At 37.9% G+C, this 14,021-nt stretch overlaps 1 protein-coding gene across 4 annotated transcripts; it reads left to right on the forward strand.

The window, feature by feature from the left end:
- The first annotated feature begins 719 nt into the window (after positions 1 to 719).
- On the forward strand, positions 720 to 11,517 carry ttll1 (tubulin tyrosine ligase-like family, member 1). Of its 4 annotated transcripts, none has more exons than XM_053650602.1 (10): positions 720 to 886; positions 1,062 to 1,276; positions 2,278 to 2,486; positions 2,591 to 2,771; positions 4,399 to 4,536; positions 4,654 to 4,762; positions 5,839 to 5,982; positions 7,727 to 7,813; positions 8,526 to 8,689; positions 10,290 to 11,517. In XM_053650602.1, the coding sequence occupies exons 2-10, from the start codon at positions 1,164 to 1,166 to the stop codon at positions 10,414 to 10,416; spliced, it is 1,272 nt and encodes a 423-aa protein (XP_053506577.1). In that variant the 5' UTR covers positions 720 to 886; positions 1,062 to 1,163; the 3' UTR covers positions 10,417 to 11,517. The 4 variants fall into 4 exon arrangements, with proteins under 4 accessions (XP_053506577.1, XP_053506576.1, XP_053506578.1 ...); XM_053650601.1 differs by having other exon boundaries at positions 721 to 886; positions 1,079 to 1,276; XM_053650603.1 differs by lacking the exon at positions 720 to 886 and having other exon boundaries at positions 898 to 1,276.
- The last annotated feature ends 2,504 nt before the right edge of the window (positions 11,518 to 14,021 follow it).

A 14,021-nucleotide genomic window follows, 5' to 3' on the forward strand; every position in this document is an offset into this window, starting at 1 on the left:
CAGCCTTGCTAGTGCTACCAGGACAGGCTCTGATCTGGATAAAGCACTTACTGATGATGAGTGAATATATTTTTATGCCTTAATTTGCATGTGTAAGTCAAGTTTTGCAGTTGAATTACATTCCATTGAAATTGTTTTCTATGATTTGAATTTTTGTGCAAGGTTTCACTTGTATAATATAATAATATCCGGTGTTTTGTTTTGGCACAATTTTGCATTTGGTTCATCAAAATCAGATTCAAATTTTGCAAAAGATTTTAATTGTCTGCATCTGACCAGTATCAAATCGAATCCGAAGCCTTCTGTGTGAAATCAAACTATGGAATATATTTTCAATTTAATGTAATTCAACAAAAGAAAAAAGACTTGAATGAGAATTCAGGTTTGTAGATAGGGTATAGGGGCACATTTCTCATCCCATATTATGCATATATTATTGAATAAAATGCAACCTCATATTCCCAGTATGTTGAAGGATTTTACCGGAAGGAGATTTTGATGAAACGGAACCTTTATATTTACCCTATAGGTGGCAGTAGATGAGTAGGCTACTTTTGTTTTGATATTGTGTGCTGGAAAACCAACTGCACTGCACTCCCTGCCACCCTGCTTTGGTTCCTCCGTGGTGAGTATGCACTTGACTAGCCAATCATAACATAGGAAGTCTTATTAAGAGCCAATCATAAGGCTCGGGAGGCGGGACTTTTCGGAATACAGTACGCTAGATCCGTTGCCATGGACTTCCCACTCCCAGGAAGCTTGTGTTGTATTGTGTTGTTATTTCACTATACACATAGATAGCGATGCGTTTAAAAGACAAAATAACCGGTCTGTGAGGAATAATTGAGAATTTAGGCATGAGCTACGCTTAAGAAAACGATAACAGGTGACGACATTTTTTCATCCAGCTGTTTTGAAGCTCATTGGGTACTGGTGCTGCTGGGATGCTGTACCGGCCTTGAGGGCTAACTGTCTTGATTAAGTGTCATCCTGGATGACGGAAGTGTGTGTGTGTGTGTGTGTGTGTGTGTGTGTGTGTGTGTGTGTGTGTTACGCTTAAGTTCTTTGTGCTTTTCAGGACTGGTACTTGATGGGTGGAGGCAGGCTATCTCTTTGCCCCCTGCAATGAGGAGAAGGTCCTGTCCATTCCTACAGGAGGCGTGATGGCTGGTAAGGTGAAGTGGGTGACCGACATAGAGAAATCTGTGCTCATCAACAACTTTGAGAAGAGAGGATGGATCCAAGTGACCGACACCGAAGACTGGAACTTTTATTGGCAAGACAGCAGTTTTTTTTGATAAATTATAAGCATCTGCACACTAAAAGGAAAAGCCCACCCTGAAACACAAAATATATTCATATTGAAATATCTGCGATAGTGACTCTGCTGCTCATTTGTCGGTTGGTGCTGTATTTTTGTTATTCCAGTGAGAGGTTAGCAGTTACGTAGTTATGGGGGGGGGCTGGGGGGTATATAAATGGTAAATTGTCTGCACTTATATAGTGCTTTTATCCAAAGTGCTTTACGCTGTGTCTCATTCACCCATACACTCACACCAGTGGTAGCAGAGGTGCCATGCAAGGTGCTAACTTGCCATCGAGAGCAACTTGGAGTTCAGTGTCTTGCCCAAGGACACTTCAGTATGTGGAGTCATGTGGGCCAGGAATCGAACCGCCAACCCTACGATTAGTGGACAACCCGCACTACCACCTGAACCACAGCCACCCACTAAATAAAAATCAGCAATCTAGAACATAAGGGATAATAAACTGATTTATTTGTTAGTTCCTAAAAGGAAAAACACCAGCGCTTCTGTTCTCACTCACCATTTTCCAGCAATGATCAATGTCGTATTAACGAGAAATCCTCCATAGAAATAGTCGAGACAGCAAGTATTGGACTCAAAGTTTGTGATCTTTGAGATGATGGAGGCATGTTGGTGGAGGTATTAGCTTTGGAACCTGATCTGTTTGAGCAGAGATTACAGATGAGGAATCTGTAAAGTGCTGCCGCATCGCTCTCTTTAAGTGTACATGAACTAGGGGCTAATTCCTACTGGTGTCACTATCAACAGATCATTTAACTCAGAATTTCATCATAAAATAAATATTGTGCTGAAAATGACATTGATTATAAATATTGATGTACAAGTTGTTCACAGTGGAGTTTTCCTTTAAGCTGATTTGCATCATCAAATGCAATTTTTTATTTATTTTTTTGTGTATTTTTTCTCCTATAAAGCTCATCTTTGTCATGATTGAATGTGTCGTCTGCAGGATGAGCATCCAGACTATTCGTAATGTGTTCAGCGTAGACACACGATACCGCCTATCTGATGATCAAATGGTTAACCACTTCCCAAACCACTATGAGCTGACGAGAAAGGATCTAATGATCAAGAACATTAAGCGCTACAGGAAGGAGTTGGAAAAGGAGAGCAGCCCTCTTGCTGAGAAAGATGAAAATGGGAAATATGTCTACCTGGGTATGCTTAACAGCCTGTTAATAGCCAGCCCATACCTCTGTTTTGTCTAACTGGGTACTCTGCTTCATCTTTATCTGTCTCTTTTATCTGTCTGCTGTGGACAGATTTTGTGCCAGTGACGTTCATGCTCCCTGCGGACTACAATCTTTTTGTAGAAGAATTCCGTAAGAGTCCGTCCAGCACGTGGATTATGAAGCCTTGCGGCAAGGCTCAGGGGAAAGGCATCTTCCTTATCAATAAACTCTCTCAGATCAAGAAATGGTCACGGGACAGCCGCACTTCCACGTAAGATACACTAGGGGAGGTAAAAAAAAATGTCACATGGCATGGATTGATTGATCGACCAATCTATATATCTATTTATCTATCTATCTATCTATCTATCTATCTATCTATATATATATATATATATATATATATATATATATATATATATATATATATATATGATATATGCATACGCATACATACACTCACCATCCACTTTACTAAAAACAATGCAGTTATCCAATCATTCAATTATGTGGCAGCAGCACAGTGCATAAAATCATTCAGATACAGGTCAAGACAAACATCAGAATGGTGTGATCTCTATGACTTTAACTGTGGAATGGTTGTTGGTACCAGATGGGCTGGTTTGAGTTTTTCAGAAGCTACTGATCTCCTCGGATTTTCACACACAGCTGTCTCTAGAGTTTACACAGAATGGTGTGCAAAACAAAAAAACTTCCTGCGTGTGGAGGGTCTGCAGGTTGAAACACCTTGTTGACAACAACTGTGGTGAGTAGAAAAGCATCCAGTTGAAGACTGGAAAAAGATCCGGTGATTTTTTTTCCCTCCTAATCTTCAGCTGTCCAGTTTGGGTGAGTCTGTGCCCTTGATGGCCTCAGATTCTGGTTCTTGGCTGACAGGAGTGGAACTGATGTGGTCTTCTGCTGTTGTAACTCATCCACCTCAAGGTTTGATGTGTTGTGCATGCTGGGATGCTTTTCTGTTCAGCACGGTTGTAAATGAGTTACTATATCCTTCCTAGCACCTCAAAACAGTCCAGGCATTTCCCTCTGACCTCTCTCATCAACAAGGCGTTTCCTCCCACAGAACTGTCACTCACTCATGTTTTGTTTTTGTTTTTCACACTATTCTGTGTAAACTCTAGAAACTGTTGTGTGTGAAAATCCCAGGAGATCAGCAGTATCAGAAATACACAAACTAGCCCATCTGGTACCAACAACTATGCCATGGTTAAAGTCAGAGATCACACTTTTCCCTCCTGTATCTGCATGATTTTATGCATTGTGCTGTTGCCAAATGAGTGAATGATTGGATAACTGAATAAACGAGCAGGTGTATAGGTGTTCCTATTAAAGTGTATGGTGAGCATAGTGCCCTGTATGTGTATATGCTTTGCTCATAAATAATAACAGGGATCATTAAAACTGCATTTTTTTATTTATTTAGCACTGCCCTGAATAAGCTCTTTCACATAACAGATATTTAAGAAGGCAGCACGATACATTAAGAGCCTGGGGGGGGACTTTTTTTTCCGTTTAGTACTGCCCTTCACAAGCTAAATAAGATATTTACATGTTTCCCAGAAGACAACATAATAACAATTTACACCAATCATCATGTTCATGAATTTTGCAGATTCTGCAAGGGGTATGTAAACTTATCAGCACAACTGTACATATATAACGTTCACCATTGGTTTATGCAGACTATAGAATTACTCTTGTGTGTGAACGTGGATAATTAAAAGTGATAATTCAGTCTTTTTCTACTTATTTATGGTTAGGTGTGAGTCAGTACGTTGTTCTCTGCTGCATACAAACACTACGTAATTCCTTTGTGCCCTGAAATCATCATAGTTGTCCGTACCCAGAAGTGAGAATGTCCTCTTTTATGTTTTCAGCTTCATGGCAGCTAACAGTGGAAAGGAGGCATATGTGATCTCACTGTATATCGATAATCCGTTGTTGATTGGTGGGAAAAAGTTTGATTTGCGTCTGTATGTTTTGGTCTCAACCTACCGGCCTCTAAAGTGTTACATGTAAGTATTGTCCACGAACCCTAGATACCTGTAACCAGTGTTTTTATAATAATAATAATTTTTTTAATTATTTCAAACTGGACACATTTATTTATGATGCTGTTCTTGCTTTTTCAGGTATAAACTTGGCTTTTGTCGGTTTTGCACGGTTAAGTACACCCCCAGTACTAGTGAACTGGACAACATGTTTGTGCATCTGACAAATGTGGCAATCCAGAAACATGGGGTGAGTGTCATGTCAAGTGTGTCTGTGTTTGTATGTGTATATTTGCTTGTATGTGGTCGTATTTGTGTGCCTGTCCAGAGAATTAAAAAAGTTATAAAAGAGGAAGATAAAATATTTCCATCGAACACATAACAAAGCATGCTTTGGAAGAATCCCAAATGGGTTGTATTGCTTTATCTCCATGGTGTCTTTGCTGGGAGTCTTTTAGAGGAAAAAAGACACTAACAATACAGTCAGTCAAACAAGCCCGATGCTACAGAATAATTCATTTAGCTTATTGTAATTATACGCTTATACCTAGATTACAGGGATGTTAAAACCTCACTGTATATTTGCTTAGGCCACAATAAGACGACTGAGTATTTTATAAATAATCACATCACAACATTGGTGAACACAGCTCGCTTCTGATTGGTCAGAAGGTGTTGATTCATTTTCTACAGCAGCACGGCTCGGTCACTAGTGCTGTCTGCAAGGTTTGTAGAAATACACTCAATCTAATACTTTATTGTGTCTTTAGGAACAACGTATATTGATACTTGTATGACAGACATTCAGTCGAAAACGTGTACGTATTAATATAGTGAAGTTTGCTTAGTGTTTTTCTAAGGAGTCTCCAGTGACAGCTTTGAAATAAAGTTAAAACTGTTCATTTATAGTTTCTAACACGGGAAAGACTTTGTGGTTTCTCGATGCACATTAAGGTCTTATTAACTTCAAGTGGGAGAGAAAAAACTGTTTATAGCAGTTTATAACAAACAGCCAAGATGACAAGAACTAACTTGTTTCACGGAATATTCCATAACGTTAAATGTAACTATAAATGGATAAAAAGTGTAATGTTTTAATCATTGTTTAATTAATACAAAATTGTAATCATTATTAATCAGATGGCTGTGGTATGAGAGGTATAAGGCACTTGCTGTTTTTGGAAACTAATCAACTTCACTTTGTGATTGGTCTCATCACACCACCCCGTTGTTCATTATATTCCTGTAGCAGCACGCTCCATCGTGTTTTTATTCCTTACGGAAATACATACACATGTGACAGTAAGATCTCTTTGTGTTGTGCAGGATGATTATAACCCTGTTCATGGAGGTAAATGGACAGTCAATAACCTGCGTCTGTATCTAGAAAGCACCAGAGGAAAGGAAGTCACTAACCATCTCTTTGACCAGATCCACTGGATTGTGGTACACTCCCTCAAAGCTGTGGCTGTGAGTGAACACACACACACACACACACACACACACACACACACACACACACACACACACACACACACGCACACACGCAGTTTAACAATCAAATATATTCATTTATATTTCACCATTACCAACACTGATTTAAAGTAGCTAAAACTACTGTGATGATCAAATTGTTTTGGTCCAAATAGCATCATAATACAGTATTCATATAGAAAGTTGAAAAAGACATAGCAATATCGCTTATGTCACGATAATTATGTTAACGAATTGTTGTACAATATATGGGCATGACCTCGATCATTTTTGCTGACCTTGATATTGCCCATTGTGTTTACATGTGTGTTTGTTTACATAACGATGAATGTCGCCAAGATTTTAACCATTCGCTCTGCCTCTGTCCTCATGTCCGCTCTAGGCCTGTCAAATTAACATTCAAACTTCGACTCTTAATCTTAGAGTTTAAGATAAAAATGCACATTCGAATGCAAAAACAATGCAATTAAAAGGTTACTGCTCTTTGAAAGGGTGTACTTGCATTATTATGCTGTTGTATTATCATTACATCAATATATAATGTGGCATAAAATGGACTTAAAATGGCAATAATATCATTTATCGCAATTATTTCTGGAACAATGTATTGTCCAACAAAAGTAGTTATCGTGACTGGTTGAGTCATTGCTTCATCAGTATGATTTTAGCCAATGCCTTGGATCCCTGATTTCAGATGATTTCATCAGCAAGGTGCTATTTCAGGTTGGATTAAGTGGGTAGGATTTCAGTCTTTTTATATATATATATATATATATATAAGATATTCTATATATATTTCTGTAAAGCTGCTTTGAGACAATGACCGTGATAGAAAGCGCTACACAAATAAAACTGAATTAATCAGAGAGGTTTGAGTTCTGTCCTTGCACGACAAAATTGTAAATGTTTTCACGTTAAAAAGCTGACGCTCTGCACCTTAACCTCGTAATCCTTGCTTTAATTTCAAGTCTAATGGGAGCTGAAACAGCAAAAACTATCGCTTCCCACATACACACTGAACATGTCACTTATATTGCCCTGTTTCTCTCTTCTTTCATAGACACTATCTAATTGGTAGTTGACAAGGAGGAGTTTTTTTTTGTAGCATAAATGCATTTGTTAAAGCTCAGTATATCTCAGCTCTGTGGTTAAAATTTTTTAAAAAGCCTTTTTTGCACAGTGGTGCAATAATATATACACATCTATGTAGTGTCCACATCTGTGCATAGCAAATGTTTTGTATATAATATAAATAATGAATGTGCTTAGGTCAGTGTCACGTGTTGTAATGTTTATACAAGCACAATGAGCGCTAGATGGCAGGTTCAGAAGTCTGATTCAGACTATGTACACCTTATATAAACTGTCCTTTGGTGTAACATCACATGAAATTAAATAGGCCTGGCAGAAAAGTAAACTAGGTACTTATTTCCTTATATAGCAGCTTTTTCACCACACAAGCCTGTTACATTAGTGACGTTTAAATTACTTGCATGATTTCTAATGCATTCACACTACAACAAATTCCAAATGTATAATATGAAAATAAATTTGTTAACGAAACTTTAAAAATAATAATAATAATAATTATCTGTACTTTGTGATAACCTCAAAATGAGGCACTACATCTGCCCAAGTACAGCATTTCTTTGTAATAATGGAATTTCTAACCACAAAGCATGCTTTACCTAATGCTTCCTTTGTTTCCTGTCCCTCGCAGCCTGTTATGATCAACGACAAACACTGCTTCGAGTGCTACGGCTATGATATCATTATTGATGACAAGCTGAAGCCGTGGCTTATTGAGGTGAGTATTGTGTCCAGAGTATTGTAACTTGGACTGGCGTCATGTTTACCGAAAATACACCCGTCCAAAGAATCGTTTGAATTGTTTGTACGTGTGCCAGAACTCTTCAGACTTGTGTAGAAAAGGACAAATAATCCAAATTTTCTTGCCTCATGTGAAATAATACATGAATAAGATGTAATGTGTGTGTTTGTATGTTGTTAGTCACTGGGTAATTTTAAGGCCATGTGAATAAGCAAAAAGATAAGCATCAATACAAACTTATATTAATTACTCTGGATGGGATTTATTTTAGGCATAGGTATAGCATTTTACAAGTGTTTACAGTGTGTTTACAGTATTTACAATCAAAAGGAGTGGAAAAACCCCATGAAGATAGGGTTACAATATATCCGTGTCAGTCTATCTGTAACTAAATCAGTTTTAGTGTAGGTTCTTCCCTTAGAGGCTAATGGTTTGCTTTAGAGTATAAGGGCCTAGCAATTAAGTAGGGTGTGTGTCTGTATATATGTATGTATGTATTCAAGCATGTAGACTACACCCACCTCTGCAGCACTGTGATAATGTAATACACTTCCTGTAAATAACATCTTTGTTTTTATAATGACATGAGAAAATATCTGAGTCAGTATGCACATAAACTCTGCCTATCACCACTCATACAGGTGTGTGTGTGTGTGTGTGTGTGTGTGCGCGCACGTGTTTATGTCAGGTAAATGCCTCCCCTTCGCTCACCTCCAGCACTGCGAATGACCGCATTCTGAAATACAATCTCATCAATGACACACTGAACATCATTGCCCCGAATGGTGAGATCCCAGACTGCAGATGGAACCGCACCCCGCCTAAAGAGGCTCTTGGCAATTACCAAGTCCTGTGAGTAGTTACTTCTTCCACCAATAAGGATGCAATGCATGTGGTACCATCAGCAGCCATCATTAAAATTATAGAATACAGAAAGCATAAAATGTAGCATGTTGTTATATGTTTTTCAATAACGTCTCGTTGATATTCTTATTGAGAAGCACAGATTTTATCATTCTGGTACAAATGCTTGTAGATCAGTCGATGTGAATCACAAAGGTGTATGAGAAAGTTTAGAATAAGTATCAGGTATGTCTATAGGTGGTGCCTATGTACAGTCATGTGAACAAATAAGTACACACCATGGAAATTGTTGCCTTTTTTTTTTTTTTTTACATATTTGGATAAGCAAACATTTGATCCTCTTTGAAACAGTGCCTATTGATAAAGTTGATAGACTCTATCAAATGACACATAAAATTGACATTTTATAGTAATTTTCTCAATTTAAATGAACAAAAAGCAGAAAAGTCATGTGGGAAAAGTAAGTATACCCCTAAATTTATCACACCTTCAAATCCATAAAATTAGAATCAGGTGTTGAAGATTGGGTGCCACTGATTAGAACCTGCTTACGGAGTACAGGTGGAACCTGTCTTATTTATACCCCTCTCATATCTAGTGTCTGGTTTTCCCTTTGCTATTGAGATGTGTGGTGCCATCATGCCAAAATCTAAAGAGTTCTGTAGGGCCTTCCGAAAAAAGGTTGTGGATGCCTATGAGTCTGGCAAGAAATTTAAAAAGATCTCCAAATTATTTGAAATGCATCGTTCCACTGTAAGGAAAATCATCTACAAATGGAGCAGATTTCAAAAGACTGCCAATTTGTCCAGGACTGGCCGTCCCAACAAAACCTTCAAACATCTTGCAGCTGAAAGAATATTCCAAATATCAAAAATTCCAACAAGCCAATGTCAGACACTGGTGGACAATTATGCAAAACGTTCACAAAGTTATTTCTGCTAAAGGGGACAATACTAGCTTTTGAGGCCAAGGGTGTACTTACTTTTTCCACAGACTAATATAATATCTATTGATATTTATGTTGAATAAATATCAATAGAATAAATATTTTTGTTCAAGTATATCATTAATAATAGGCACTGTTTCAAAGATGATCAAATGTTTGCATGTCCAAATATGTTAAAAGCCAACAATGTCCATGAGGTGTACTTATTTTTTCACATGACTGTTCAGCACAGCAAGTGGCACAGCAAGTAGTGGCCCCTGCTTTGATCTTGAGCTCAAGTCACTGTCTGTGTGGAGTTTTACATGCTCTGCCTGTGTTCGTGTGGGTTTCCTCTGGGTTCTCCAGTTTCCTCCCATCTCTCAAAAACAATTGGCTACTCCGACTGGCCCCTAGGTGTGAATGAGTGTGTGTATGTCCATGTGCATGGAGCCCCATGGTGGCTCCAATTTTGTATTAATTCCCAGTGACCCTTCCCTCTAAGAATACAAGTGGACTGAACCCATGCCAAATCCTACACCATAACTGAACCACTGTTTCCTCTTTAATTTGTTACTTGTCTATATATCACCTATGTCTGTCTGAAACTTGTATGTATGACACATGCTGTTCACATCTGTGTTTACACTTCTCTGTCTCTCCCAGTTATGACGAAGAGCAGGCTATGAGTGAGAATGCAGATCGTGACCTCCGGAGTCGCTCGGGTCAGTCACTCGGGTCAAAGAGCACAAAATCTGGCAGTGCGCGTCCAGTCACAGCCACCTGGAAGTAAGACCACAATCCTAACCACATAGTTGACTTTTATTTCCTCCCCATAAAGCAGAGATGGGCTGTGGGAACATGAAAGCTTTGAGTGAGAAATATGAGAGAATTTACCTGCACATTCCTGCATGATGTTACAGTGAAGACCAAGAGAGACAGAAGAGTCCCTTTTGTTGCATGAGGAAATTTTAGGATTTTTGACAATTTTTCACAATTGAAAAGAAAGTGAGAAGGAAAACATCAACCAAAAAAAGGACTGATTAAGTGATAGAAGGTGGGAAAAATCAGGAAAAAATGTCCTTACTTATGGACACTTACACTTTCACATAAAACTAGTTAACTGTCAAGGAAACAGTGTTTCTTGGTATTTTGTATGAAATGTCAGTCACTTTTTTATGTCACTTATTTATTGTTTATGCAATATACTTTAAAAATAGATACTGATATTTATGGAAAAGCTTCTTCAGTATTGCGTCTTCTGTGTAAGAAGACAGAAGAGAAACGTTGCAGAACATGATGTAAAATCTGACCACATTTGTTCAATCAGGCCAGTAATGCAACATCCTTTAAAGATGAAGTGCTCGGCCTGAAGATGGTTTTGAGACTGTGGAGGAGGAGATGGAATAAACTGTCCAAAATGTCTCTGCTCGGTGTCTTGGCTTATTTAACAATGTCACATTAACAGCTGTGCCACTCAGTCATCAGTTATGGTGACCTATTGAAATAGTTATAAAACTAACACATAAAGTGTGAACATGATCTGCACTAGACCCAAACAAGTTACTTGTGTTTGTCACTTTGTTTAAGCTTAAAGATGTATAAAGTGCTTAGGGCGGGCGTAGTGACATTGTTTCAAAATAATGTTGGTGGACACTTATGGCGGGCATAGTGACATTGTTTCACTGCGTGGGATCAAACTAAAATGGCCTGAGTGCAGCATCCATGATGTCACTATTAGCTTTGAATGACACGCATAGCTATTAGACAAGCCTGATTTTAATTAGGAGACAGAGAGAGGGTGACAAACGTTACACACCAACTGCTGCTCTTTTCGACACCTCCCTGCTCTGCTGCACCTGTTTTTATTTAAAACTAACATGACTTCCTCAAAAGCATGACACAGTTTCAGAACCCACATGAAACCAGAAATCAGGCCATATGACCAAAGAATATTTTTGGAATATAGTTTTGAACACCGCTGACATCCATTGAAATAAATGTGAGGGTTTGATCATATTTGTTCATGGAAACATCCACATTATAAATTGCACTGCATTTTACTCAATAAAGTGAGTTTAAGAGTTTAGACCTTATATCTGGGTTAAATAGTGGTTGATAATGTGAACTTTTAGGATTTCACACTCAGGGGATGTGAAATTACATCCCACATCCAAGTGTGTTGCCAGATTGAATACAAAAATTGTATCTACTGTGTTTCTCAGGAATAAAAAATTCTATAATAATAAATAAATACTATAATATTGTACATTAAGTTATTTAGTAGGCAGCACAGTGATGCAGTGGGTAACATTGCCACCTTGCTGCTCCAGGGGCCCTGGTTTGATCCTGAGCTCAGGTGAAATTGTTCTCTTTAGTCACATGGTTTTGTTTGGTAAATCTGTACAGAGCTACACATTCCAGAAGTGTTTAATACTCTCTAAACATAGGGGTTTGCCAGCACCACGTTGGTTGTGCCTTCATCAGTGGATGTTCGTGAACGTTGTGGACTGAGTTCGTCCGCAATACTTCTAATTTTTTTTAACTTGGCAACAGTGTCATGTAATGTGCTTGCCATGCTTCCTGTTAAAGTCCATCACTAACTTGTGACAGTCTCCTGATCCATCCTTGAGAATGATTTCAATAAGCTGTTCTTTTGTCAAAAGCATATATATATATATATATATATATATATATATATATATATATATATATATATATATGTAGGAAGACATTTCGCTAAAAAGTGTTAATTTCCTCTATGTATGAAGACTTTTGGGACACCCTGTGGTTTATAACTAGCCTAACCCACATCGGGGACAAAAACCTAGAAATCCAGTTCCCCTGTAAATAACATAACTGCCAAAAGACAGATGTTCTAGGGCAGTGGTCACCAACCCTGTTCCTGGAGATCTACCTTCCTGTAGGTTTCATCTCCAACCGAAATCTAACACACCTGTTTTAGTTGATCAATAACTTCTTAAGGCACTGTTTAGATGGTCAGGTGGGCACGATTATGGTTGGAACTAAAGTCTTCAGGAAGGTAGATTTTCAGGAACAGGGTTGGTGACCACTGCTAAAGGGCCTTCTTTGCTCCTGAATCATTCAGGGTTTGCCCTGGCTTTCCTGGCCCACAATCAAATTCAAATTGAAATCAAAGATTGCTTCCATATGTATACTTTGTTCTGTATATGCAACTTTCTACAGTGTCTGTGTAATAATTATAGAAGAAAGAAAGAGGGAAGAAGTCTATGAAATCTGGCAACCCTTCCTCCCAGAGGAGGATCCTGTTGGGACCGAGCATTATGATTTACTTCATTCAGTTGCGTTTTGAATGACCCGTTTTTGAGTCATTTCCTTAAGAACAAACAACATGCAGGAACAATCTACATGCTGCTATTCCGACGTCTGTGTGATTCAATGTAATAACCGAGCATAAGGTATTTTTTGTATTATAAAATGCCCCATTTGACAAAGATTTCATTACTTCGTACTTATGAATCGATTCTCTCGAGTTCCCCCAAAAAAAGAATCATTCAAAAAGAGCCGATTCATTCGCGAGCCGCGAGACATCACCAGATCCCCTGCACTGGAATAAAGTTGGTTGGACGTTAGATATTCGCAGATATGCGGAAATTAAGGGACCGTCTCTAAAGTTATATACGACATTGTTAAACACGTTTGTAACTTCAATAGCATTTGAAGGGAATGACTTACAGTCATATAAGCAACTGTAAAGTGTTCATCTAGGTGTCAGCTATAACGCACACCTCTTAGATTTTTGATATGTAATAAATGAGCCCATTCTGTAGTGAAATATATGGCAATATTTACATATGATTTAATAGTTTATTTTGTTAAATATCAATAATCTAAGAGGTGTGCCTTATAGTTGACACCTAGAAGAACACTTTACAGTTAGTTGTGTGACTGTAAGTCATTCCCTTCAAATGCTGTTGAGCTTTAAATTATGCTATATTTTGTGCATGGGTCTATTCTGCAGTGAAATTCATATCTAATTTACATGTGATTTAATAGCTTATTTTAATAAATATCAAAAATCTAAAAGGTGTGCGTGATACCTGACACCTATATGAAAACTTTCCTGTTGGTTGTGTGACTGTAAGTCATTCCCTTCAAATGCTATTGAGCTTTAATTTATAGTATATTTTGTGTAGGGACCCATTCTCTAGTGAAATTCATATCTAATTTGCATATGATTTAATAATTTATTTTATTAAATATCAAAAATGTAAAAGGTTGACACCTTAGATGAACACTTTCCAGTTGGTTATATGACTGTACATCATTCCCTTCAAATGCTATTGAAGTTAGATATAGTGTATAAAAATGTCGTATGTAACTTTAGAGACGGTCCCTTAATTTCCGTATTTCAGC

Source organism: Ictalurus furcatus, chromosome 19, assembly GCF_023375685.1.
Source record: "Ictalurus furcatus strain D&B chromosome 19, Billie_1.0, whole genome shotgun sequence".
Taxonomy (NCBI): Eukaryota; Metazoa; Chordata; class Actinopteri; order Siluriformes; family Ictaluridae; genus Ictalurus; species Ictalurus furcatus.